At 43.8% G+C, this 12,305-nt stretch overlaps 1 protein-coding gene across 2 annotated transcripts in view; it reads right to left on the reverse strand.

Annotated features, from left to right (window-relative positions):
• Nucleotides 1-12,049, reverse strand: part of LOC129814330 (nuclear receptor subfamily 2 group F member 6-like) — a 30,900-nt gene extending 18,851 nt beyond the window's left edge. For both annotated transcript variants that reach the window (XM_055867400.1, XM_055867399.1), the window contains exons 1-2: nt 11,260-12,049; nt 9,715-10,473 (exon numbers count right to left, since the gene is read on the reverse strand). In XM_055867400.1, the coding sequence (XP_055723375.1) occupies nt 9,715-9,983 (269 nt within the window). In that variant the 5' untranslated portion in view covers nt 9,984-10,473; nt 11,260-12,049. The remainder of the gene's footprint in view (nt 1-9,714; nt 10,474-11,259) is intronic.
• Between the last annotated feature and the right edge of the window lie 256 nt (nt 12,050-12,305).

The following is a 12,305-nucleotide window of genomic DNA, read 5'->3' on the forward strand; positions in this document are numbered from 1 at the left end:
AAGGTTAGTGATTAATTTGATCTCTATTTTATCTCTATTCTGCTTTTAGTGACTCCTGTCTTTGGCTGGGAAAATGGCTGTGTTTTTCCGTGATTTTGCAGTGACCTAACATAATCGTTTGTGGTGCTTTCGCTGTAAAGCCTTTTTGAAATCGGACACTGTGGTGGGATTAACAAGAAGTGTATCTTTAAAATGGCGTGAAATACTTGTATGCTTGAGGAATTTTAATTATGAGATTTCTGTTGTTTGAATTTGGCACCCTGCACTTTCACTGGCTGTTGCCATATCGATCCCATTAACGGGATTGCTGCCCTAAGAAGTTTTTAAACAGGCAAAGTGTCAATACAGGACTAAGATCGAATCGTACTACACCGGCTCTGATGCTCGTCGGATGTGGCAGGGCTTGCAAACCATTACAGACTACAAAGGGAAGCACAGGCACGAGCTTCCCAGTGACACGAGCCAACCAGACGAGCTAAACTACTTCTATGCTCGCTTCGAGGCAAATAACAATGAAACATGCATGAGAGCACAAGCTGTTCCGGAAGACTGTGCGATCACACTTTCAGCAGCCGATATGAATAAGACTATTACAAAGGTCAAGATTCACAAGGCCGCAAGACCAGACGGATTACCAGGACGTGTACTACAAGCGTGCGCTGACCAACTGGCAAGTGTCTTCACTGACATTTTCAACATGTCCCTGTCCGAGTCTGTAATACCAACATATTTTAAGTAGACCACCATAGTGACTGTGCCCAAGAACACTAAGGTAACCTGCCTAAATTACTACCGACCCGTAGCACTCACGTCTGTAGCCATGAAGTGCTTTGAAAGGCTGGTCATGGCTCACATCAACACTATTATTATCCCAGAAACCCTAGACCCACTCCAATTTGCATATGCCCCACAGATCCCAGATGACGCAATCTCTATTGCACTCCACACTGTCCTTTCCCACCTGGACAAAGGAACACCTATGTGAGAATGCTATTCATTGACTACAGCTCAGCATTCAATACCATAGTGCCCTTAAAGCTCATCAATAAGCTAAGGATATTGGGACTAAACACCTTCCTCTTCAACTGGATCCTGGACTTTCTAACGGGCCGCCCCCAGATGGAAAGGGTAGGTAACAGCACATCCGCCACGCTGGTCCTCAACACTGGAGCCCCCTCACAGGGCTGCGTGCTCATGCCCCTCCTGTACTCCCTGTTCACTCATGACTGCACGGCCAGGCACGACTCCAACACCGTCATTAAGTCTGCCAATGACACAACAGTGGTAGGCCTGATCACCGACAACGACGAGACAGCCTACAGGGAGGAGGTTTGTTGTTTGTTTGTTGGGCCTACCAACTACGCTAGCTAGCAGACTTCTGCCTGTTTTGATTTTTGAAAATGTCTGAATTTTAAAAAAATGCATAGAACAATTACAAATAAAAATATGCTAGCAAGCAAGCTAGCTAGCTAGTTACCAATACATAATATACTTTCCATGCAATCTCTTGAGTTTTTTGGGATTAGCTAGCACTCTAACTAGCTAGCTAGCTAGTTTTTTAACCTTGACTAGCTACCTACCTAAAGCTGGAAAATATGCTATGGTCGCTACTCACTAGCTAACCAGCTAGATAACGTTAGCTGGGCTTGATGGATTTATCTTCCCTGAACCTTGTTCACAGGGTATCTGTACCCCAAGGGTATTACGTGAAACACCCAGCATGTTAGCTAGCTAGCTACTTGTGTCAACACAAGCACTGTTATTGCTAGCTGCATAACACAACAACTTGCTAGGCCAAGCGTAGCACCCCGTAATATCGGCATATTCAACAGCGTATAAGAAATATATTACCTTCAACAGTGTTACCTTGTGAACAAGCCATCAATGTTTTGTGATTATTGGTGTCGTAAAAACACCAATAGCAATTAGGGTTAGCAATTAGCATGTTTGACATTTCAGCTTTTTGATAAGCGGTTTAGCAAAAAAATACGTCCCTTATTATCGGCATACTGTAATGGGGTGCGTGCTGGTGGCAGGGAAGTCAGGTGCAGGAGAATGAACTTGGTATAAACGGAGCTGTTTAATAAGTATTCAAAACCCCTGAAAACCAAAATGTAAAAAATAAAATAAGAGGGTACAAAACCCGTCGCACACCAGAACATAACTAGCACACATACATACAACAAACAATCACCAACAAGGACATGAGGGGAAACAGAGGGTTAAATACACAACATGTAATTGATGGGATTGAAACCAGGTGTGATGGAAGACAAGACAAAACCAATGTAAAATGAAAAATGGATCAGTGATGGCTAGAAGGTCGGTGACGTCGACCGCCAAACACCGCCCAAACAAGGAGAGGGACCAACTTCGGCGGAAGTCGTGACACATACGGTCCCCCATTATTGGCCACCTTACTATTTTGTTCAATTACAAGATATAGCCGTTTAATTTTGTTGAAAAAAGAGACACCAACCTCGTATCTGAAGTGTTTGACTAGTTGGCTAGCTTACCAGTAAAAAAAATAATACTTGCCTGAAATCCGTTAGCTATATTTCAGAGGTAAAATATGTATATTAAATGTGTGGTCTGTCATGAGGTCAAATTTGTCACGTTCCTGACCTGTTTTCTGTTGTGTGGTATGTGTTTAATTGGTCAGGGCGTGAGTTTTGGGTGGGTAGTCTATGTTATGTGTTTTCTATGTTCGGTTAATGGGTTGCCTGGTATGGCTCTCAATTAGAGGCAGGTGTTTGGCGTTTCCTCTAATTGCGAGTCATATTAAGGTAGGTTGTTTCACATTGTTTGTTGTGGGTGGTTGTCTCCTGTGTCAGTGTTTGTCGCGCCACATGGGACTGTCTCGATTTATGTAGTCTGTTCCTGTTTGTGAGTTCTTCGTGTTTTATGTAAGTTCCATGTCCAGGTCTGTCTACTCCGTTTTGTTATTTTGTTAATTATTCAAGTGTATTTCGTTTTCGTGTTTTGTTGTTTAATAAATATAATGTCACGTTACAACGCTGCGTCTTGGTCGAATCACCACTCCTCCTTTTCGTATGAAGAGGAGGAGGAATTCCGTTACAGAACCACCCACCAACAAAAGATCAAGCAGCGGTGTAACGGGAGGAAGGGACAGCGCAAGAAGGAGGAATGGACATGGGAGGATGTTTTGGACGGTAAGGGTTGCTACACATGGGAGGAGATCCTGGCTGGAAAGGATCGCCTCCCATGGGAACAGCTGGAGGCAGCTCGGAGAGCGGAGGAAACCGGAGAGAGGAACCGGCGTTATGAGGGGACGCGTCTAGCACGGAAGCCCGAAAAGCCCGCAAGTACAACCCAAAAATTTCTTGGGGGGGGGGGGCTAAGAGGTAGTGGGTCTAGGGCAGGTAGGAGACCTGCGCCCACTTCCCAGGCTAACCGTGGAGAGCGGGAGTACGGGCAGACACAGTGTTACGCAGTAGAGCGCACGGTGTCTCCTGCCCGGTGCGGGTTATTCCACTGAGCCATCCATCTGAGCCATCCATCTGCCCAGCGCCGTCTGAGCCATCCGTCTGCCCAGCACCGTCTGAGCCATCCGTCTGCCCAGCGCCTTCTGAGCCATCCGTCTGCCCAGCGCCTTCTGAGCCATCCGTCTGCCCAGCGCCTTCTGAGCCATCCGTCTGCCACGAGCCATTAGAGCCGCCCGTCTGTCCCGAGCCATTAGAGCCGTCCGTCAGTCAGGAGCCGCCAGAGCCGCCAGCCAGTCAGGAGCCGCCAGAGCCGCCAGCCAGTCAGGAGCCGCCAGAGCCGCCAGCCAGTCAGGAGCCGCCAGAGCCGCCAGCCAGTCAGGAGCCGCCAGAGCCGCCAGCCAGTCAGGAGCTGCCAGAGCCGCCAGCCAGTCAGGAGCTGCCAGAGCCGCCAGCCAGTCAGGAGCTGCCAGAGCCGCCAGCCAGTCAGGAGCCGCCCTACAGTCAGGAGCCGCCCTACAGTCATGAGCTGCCTTGCAGTCATGAGCTGCCCTACAGTCATGAGCTGCCTTACAGTCATGAGGTGACTTACAGTCATGAGCTGCCCTACAGTCATGAGCTGTCCTACAGTCATGAGCTGCCCTACAGTCATGAGCTGCCCTACAGTCATGAGCTGCCCTACAGTCATGAGCTGCCCTACAGTCATGAGCTGCCCTTCAGTCATGAGCTGCCCTTCAGTCATGAGCTGCCCTTCAGTCATGAGCTGCCCTCCAGTCATGAGCTGCCCTCCAGTCATGAGCTGCCACTCAGTCATGAGCTGCCACTCAGTCATGAGCTGCCACTCAGTCCGGAGCTGCCACCCAGTCCGGAGCTGCCACCCAGTCCGGAGCTGCCATTAGTACAGAGTTGTCCCTCTGTCCTAAGCTACCTCTCTGTCCGGAGCTACCTCTCTGTCCGGAGTTACCTCTCTGTCCTGAGCTACCTCTCTGTCCTGAGCTACCTCTCTGTCCTGAGCTGTCTCCTCTATGTAGGAGGGGCCTTAGTGAGGGTTCCTGGACCATGGTCGGGGGCGAGGGTCGCCACTCAAAGGACGCGAAGGAGAGGGACAAAGACAGTGGTGGAGTGGTGTCCTCGTCCACCGCCGGAGCCGCCACCGCGGACAGATGCCCACCCAGACCCTCCCCTTGAGTTGTAGGGGTGCGCCCGGAGTTCGCACCTTGAGGGGGGGGTTCTGTCACGTTCCTGACCTGTTCTCTGTTGTGTGGTATGTGTTTAATTGGTCAGGGCGTGAGTTTTGGGTGGGTAGTCTATGTTATGTATTTTCTATGTTGGGTTAATGGGTTGCCTGGTATGGCTCTCAATTAGAGGCAGGTGTTTGGCGTTTCCTCTAACTGAGAGTCATATTAAGGTAGGTTGTTTCACATTGTTTGTTGTGGGTGGTTGTATCCTGTGTCAGTGTTTGTCGCGCCACACGGGACTGTCTCGGTTTATGTAGTCTGTTCCTGTTCGTGAGTTCTTCGTGTTTTATGTAAGTTCCATGTCCAGGTCTGTCTACTCCGTTTCGTTATTTTGTTAATTATTCAAGTGTATTTCGTTTTCGTGTTTTTTCATCTTGTTTAATAAATATAATGTCAAGTTACAACGCTGCGTCTTGGTCGAATCACCACTCCTCCTTTTCGTATGAAGAGGAGGAGGAATTCCGTTACAAAATTTTACAATATACAGCGTGTCCCACAAAATGTGTACACTATGAAAACTCTCAAAACCTAACTTAACTTCCATAAACTGCAATGAAAATTGGTGGTCAGCTAGCTAGAAGAGTGTCTTTAGTCGCGAAACTTACCGTTATTTTCTAGTCCTTTTAAATGTTGAGCTCACGGTCGTCTAACCGCTAGAGTGTTTCCGAAGTTAGGGAGTGTCCGATGTTGGGGGAAAATTAGTTAGCTAGCTATACGCCTAAAGTATAGAAATCATGATGATGATAACTAGCGGTAATGTTTAGTGGCTATGCTAAATTATCATACATTCTTCTTCTCAAGGTCTCAGACTCCAGGATGCTTAGAAGGAGCAAACAGATGAATACAGTCAGACAGGGTTGTCGATTTCCATTGTCACTTGTAATGTTAAAAAGGTCAGAGAAAGACACTCCCATTTTGCTAAATTAGCTAGCTATCTAGGCCACTCACCAAACTAAAGGATACAGATTGATTCACCACTTAAATAGTTATGTTTATTTTATTGAGTAGGCTTGTATATATATATATATATATATATATATATATATATATATATATATATATATACATACAGTGGCTTGCATAATTATTCAGCCCCCTTGGCATTTTTCCTATTTGTTGCCTTACATCACTTGTATCATTTGATTCGCATAACATGCCTACCACTTTGAAGATGCAAAATATTTTTTATTGTGAAACAAACAACAAATAAGACCAAAAAAAATGAAAACTTGAGCGTGCATAACTTTTCGCCCCCCCCCAAAGTCAATACTTTCTAGAGCCACCGTTTGCAGCAATTACAGCTGCAAGTCTCTTGGGGTATGTCTCTATAAGCTTGTCACATCTAGCCACTGGGACTTTTGCCCATTCTTCAAGGTAAAACTGCTCCAGCTCCTTTATGTTGGATGGGTTCCGCTGGTGTACAGCAATCTTTAAGTCATACCACATATGTTCAAATGGATTGAGGTCTGGCCTTTGACTAGGCATTCCAAGACATTTAAATGTTTCCCTTAAACCACTCAAGTGTTGCTTTAGCAGTATGTTTAGGGTCATTGTCCTGCTGGAAGGTGAACCTTCGTCCCAGTCTCAAATCTCTTGAAGACTGAAACAGGTTTCCCTCAAGAATTTCCCTGTATTTAGAATCATCCATCATTCCTTCAATTCTGACCAGTTTCCCAGTCCCTGACAATGAAAAGCATCCCACAGAGCATGATGCTGCCACCACCATGCTTCACTGTGGATATGGTGTTCTCTGGGTGATGAGAGATGTTGGGTTTGCGCCAGATATAGCATTTTCCTTGATGGCCAAAAAGCTAAATTTTAGTCTCATCTGACCAGAGAACCTTCTTCCATATGTTTGGGGAGTGTCCCACATGCCTTTTGGCGAACACCAAACGTGTTTGCCTATTTTTTTCTTTAAGCAATGGCTTTTTTCTGGCCACTCTTCCGTAAAGCCCAGCTCTGTGGAGTGTACGGCTTAACGTGGTCCTATGGACAGATACTCCAATCTCCACTGTAGAGCTTTGCAGCTCCTTCAGGGTTATCTTTGGTCTCTTAGTTTGCATCTCTACTTAATGCACTCCTTGCCTGGTCCATGAGTTTTGGAGGGCAGACCTCTCTTGGCAGGTTTGTGGTGGTGCGATATTCATTTCCATTTTTTTATAATGGATTTAATGGTGCTCCGTGGGATGTTCAAAGTTTCGGATATTTTTTTATAACCCAACCCTGATCTGTACTTCTTTGTCCCTGACCTGTTTGGAGAGCTCCTTGGTCGTCATGGTGCCGCTTGCTTGGTGCTGCCTCTTGCTTAGTGGTGTTGCAGCCTCTGGGGCCTTTCAGAACAGGTGTATATATACTGAGATCATGTGACAGATCATGTGACACTTAGAGTGCACACAGGTGGACTTTATTTAACTAATTATGTGACTTCTGAAGGTAATTGGTTGCACCAGATCTTATTTAGGGGCTTCTTAGCAAAGGGGTGAATATATATGCATGCACCACTATTCCATTTTTTATCATTTTTGAAACAACTTATTTTTTTAATTTCACTTCACCAATTTGGACTATTTTGTGTATGTCAATTACATGAAATCCAAATAAAAATCAATTTAAATTACAGGTTGTAATGCAACAAAATAGGAAAAACGCCAAGGGGGTGAATACTTTTGCACGGCACTGTATATATATATATATTTGTTTAATCTAAGTAATACAATTATTAATATAACAATAAAATCCTTATTATTTTGAAAGACATGTAAGGTCTTTCTACATGTTGCAATAAAGTTGACTAAAGTAGGAGCTCTTTTTTTGTTTGTAAGTATTTTCACTTGGTAATGAGTAATAAGTAATTATATAGAAATTGCTCACATGTAACTATAAAGTTACACCTCACTTTAAATAGCTAAACCCTGTGTAAGAACTATCGACAACCTTGTACAGATATTACAGATATGCACTAGTGTGTTTATTTTTTTATTTTCTCATTTGGATGGCACTTTCAGAAGCTGATGATTAGATTGCCAGAATGGGTAACGTAATTTGTAGGTACACAATAATTACAAGCAAGTACACTTCATTTTAACTAGCTAAATCCTGTGTAACACCTAGTAATTACATTGTATTTATGCAGATATTACAATTACTCTGTGACAACGTTGAGTGTAGATTTTGAAGAGTGTGCATTTACGGGTAGGTAATTAGAAACGAAACATTAAATTGGTGAATTTAGTGGAAACTTGCCCATTTCTAACAAGCATGGTAACATGCATTTGTTGTTACGCCTCTGTAATTACAGACCGCAATTACAACCAGTTACATGTTGTTATTACAGTGTAACTATGAGTTATTACAATTAACTACAATACTTGTTACAGTATAATTACACATGTAATGACACTGTAATAAGGACCCCTTAAAATGAAGCGTTACCAAAAAAAATCTACCTGCAGTAGAGCATGCTGGGAAATCTGATAATGAGGGGCGTGGTTTTGAAAGGAATGTTTTACTCTCCACATAGTAAAACTGACACAATCACACTCAATACTGGTTATTAACACCAACACTGGGGTTATTTTACACCACTGAGTGTTATTTTAACTCTTACAGAGTTAATTTAACTTCTAAATCAACACTAGAAATGTTACACTTAAAAATCAACACTAGGTAACACTGGCCAATTTGCTGTGTATATACTGTATGACCCAATCCCTCTCTTTCCTTACATGATCCATGGCATTAAATACTGCATCTTGCTCATGGATCGTTCATATGGGCAGACTGGCTGATGTAAGGATGACTAAATCGCAATGGGGAAGAAATTCAATCATCTGACTTCAAGGCCAGTTTTGTAGAAGAAAACGTATGAATGCAATGTAAATCAATAAATAGCATACCGCAAAACAGCACAGCTGAACAATACAATTAAATGCAATAGAGGTGGATATTCAACCCTCAATTGTTGCATATTGTTGTCTACTAATAATATGGGCAATCAAAACATCTGCCAATAAACAATGGTGTGTAATACAATGTTTCATTCAGCTATTCTCTTCAGAGACCTTTCATGTCATGAAAGGCTCTCACTTAAAGGAAAATACCACTCAAAAACTGTCTTTTGGTATTTGTTTCGTTAGTCCACTGTTGATACAGTCCCAAAATGTTTTGCATGTCAGCACTCAAGTTTTCAAGACATCGAACTTTCAAAATATGATGCAAAACGCATCATACTGTGACACTTTCCGTATTTTGAAAGTTCTATATCTTGAAAACTTTGCTGACATACCAAACATTTTGGGACTGTATCAACAGTGGACTAATGAAACAAATACCCCAAATATCCCAAATAAAGTGAGGGATGACTCAAAGCCATTATGCGCACTGCTGTGGGATATTTTAACAGCTCTGCACAGTCAACAATGTATTAATGCATGACTCATTCTCGCTATTTGCATCCATTTGCTTTGTACAAATGGGATATCCATAACAGACAAACTAAGAGATCAGAAATAAAGCCTCAGGGACAAAGCTATTACACAGGTGTATGCTACAGTTTGGTTGAGAAAGAGGTGAATTCTCCTCTTACAATGTAAATCGCTTTGAGCACTTTAAAGATGCACTATGCAGAAATCACCCCGATCACTTCCTGGTTGCTAAAATTCAAATAGTTCGCCTAATTTCAGTTTATGTGACAAAACAAACAAGTACAGTCTAGAGAATTATTGTACTATCTAAACCGTTGTTAAATATATTTTCCATAACCAAAAATATTGTATTTTCAGCTGTTTGAAGCTGGTGTACAAAACAGAAAGTAAAACACTCAAAAATGAAACTTAAGAACAGGAAGCATAGAAATAGGGCATATAGAACAGATCTACCGCTTCTTAGACTTGCTTTCAATGAGAATGACAGATCTATAACCCAAATTTCTAGGGTTGGGTCGCCCAACAAGTTACACATGCAGCTCTGTTATAATTATCCATCCACTTTGAGAATCAATAATTAAATCATCACAATTATTAATTAAGTCTCACCTGCAGGTATAGTTGAGGTTGCGACGGATGCTTCTCTTGAAGAAGCTCTTGCAGCCCTCACAGGTGAACACACCGTAGTGCTTCCCACTGGACTTGTCCCCACACACCACACAGTCCACCACACATGCCTTGTCCTCGTCCCCAGCCTCCATGTCACTGCCCCCTGCCTGGGGCGAACCGTCCTCCTCCTCTCCCCTCAGATAGCCCTTCTCCCCCAGCCCGTTGGTGCCCCCGTTGGGATCTCCCCAGCCCCCACTTACCATGGCCATTGTTTGATTAGCAGACCACAGAAGGAATGGGAGACGGCCAAAGTTTCGGTAGCTGCCGTCTAAACTTTCTGACTTTCTTTTGTGCTCCGCTGTTCAGAGTTCAATATTTGAAGGTTCTCTGTCTTCTCATTTAATAATATGTTTGGCTTTTTGGTCCTTAAAGTGTGTTGGAAACTAAAATAGTCTGTCTGAAAAATACCCACACCCTCTTTTAATTTATAGAACAGTATAAATGGTGTAGAATGTTTGTCCTCCGAAAAAAAACAATAGCGCTGTTTTGTCTCCTCCCCTTCCACTATGATCCGGAAATAGTTAAGCCTTTCACTTTAGAAACTTTTGTTTTCCATGCCTGTGGCTTCCAATACCCCCTGTTTTTCTTTCTCCTTTTTCAGTTATTCACTCTTTTGGTGTGTTTTGTCCTTTGGCCCATGTCCTCCGACGGCTGTCTTATAGAAGTCGAATTGTTAACGCTTCAGCCAAGAAACAGAACCTTTCACAGGAAACAATGAATCAAACACACATTTTCAACAACGGACCAAAACACACCCCATTCACTAGCTCTCCAAAACCCTTATTATCCGTAGGGTTTTCACTGGTTAACCTCGCCCACGGTTGGCTGCGTGTAAACTACAATTCAGACACTGTGTTTTAACGTTTAGAAACGTCAATAATCATCACTTCGAAACGGTTTTCGAAACATATGATATGCCCCTTATCTTTCATATCAGCAAGAAAGAATCTTTCAAATAAAATAGATGCACTTAGAGTAACAGTTTCTCACACATCCATATGCTGTGCGTGCCTCCAGTTGACGAAATATACTTCCTCCCCAGTTACACTTACACACAGGTGTTCTGAGCACGCTAGTCCGTATGTTTCCAAAAACCTTACCGCAAGCGATGCGTTTTAACGTTCAGAACAAGCCTTGAAGCTCTTAACAAAACTCCCTGGAACAGTAGATACTATCTTCAATAGTCACTGAAGGTAGTTAGCGTCTATGAATGAGTTACACATTCACTAGCCCTTTGCACAGGATTAGAGAGGGAAATTTTCTCGCACTCCCTTCTCTCTTTGGCAAGAATAATGGCTGAAAAAGAACCTCGCTAGCCCTTAGCACATGCCTGGAGACGAAGCAGTGGCCACCCCTCATAAAACAGTCATGCCGTTTGCCTTTCTGATAGTGTTAATGTAGAGACCTAGTGCTGCTGCCTTTCTGGAATATATTACTTATATCCTGGCATTAGAGAGAAATAATACAAAAGCCTTGTATGCTTACCTTGGGAAGTACATTCATGTAAAATGTCAATGTGTTGTTTTTGCTAGATCACTCTTACAGCCACGGTGGGAGTGAGGGTACAGACAGAGCGAGGCAAGAGACGGGTTTACCAGCAATCCTCAGAGCACCAACACCGTTCTGGTTGACAAAGAGCTCTTCCAGGTCACCATTAGCAAAACAACTTGAAGTTTCACAGCTCACTGTGTGGCAATATCATCAAGGCACACAGAAAACTACTATCACGTCTCAACTGTGGTTTCATCTACCCCCTCTGTTTAACTAAATCAACCAGTCTCTCTGGCTCTCTTCAAAATGATCTTTTGCTCAAGGAAGTGCCCTCTCTTCCTTGTTTGTTGTTGCAGAGGGCTAGGCTGCAGCAATATCATCGGCCGTAGTGGCTAGACCAGTCTCTGATTCAGACCCTCCAAAAATAGAGCGCACAGATGAGGTAGAAATCCAAAAAGCCTCCTTTCCACCCCTCTGAAGTCAGTGGAGATACTCTAAGCACTCACTCCAGTCTTTTGTCAGTTTTTTCCCACCGAGCACTAATGACTTGTGGCCTAGCCCTGTGCTCAGTCCGTGTGGGTACTTCCCGTGGCTGAGGCAAGGGGGAAGGGACAGGGCTTTCTCTCCTCCCTTTGGCTGCAGAGTCCACAAATTTAATTAAGATTTTTAAAAAGAAGGCTAGGCTCTAGACAGTGTTGCAAGCCGCCACACTGACCATCCTCTCTCTCTCTCTGTGTCTGTGTTTCTCCTGCTCCCTCAGTTTTCTTCAGCCTGTGTGTGTGTGTGAGAGAGAGAGAGAGAGAGAGAGAGAGAGAGGAGACCAAGAGAACAAGGGGGAGCAAGAGAGAGAGGGAGGGAGAGGGGGTCATGTGTGTGCTCAGGGATTTGACACTGCTATTCAAGCCCTACGGTTGCCATGGCACCAGCTGCCTTATATGGACATTGGAGTCAAAGAGCAGAGAGTGTGCTGTGGGGCTGACTCACACACACAGGAAAATAACGTGGAGGTTCGCTCTCCTTGGAGAGAGGCATGACCCCAA

The sequence above is a fragment of the Salvelinus fontinalis genome, chromosome 17 (assembly GCF_029448725.1).
Source record: "Salvelinus fontinalis isolate EN_2023a chromosome 17, ASM2944872v1, whole genome shotgun sequence".
Classification (NCBI taxonomy): domain Eukaryota; kingdom Metazoa; phylum Chordata; class Actinopteri; order Salmoniformes; family Salmonidae; genus Salvelinus; species Salvelinus fontinalis.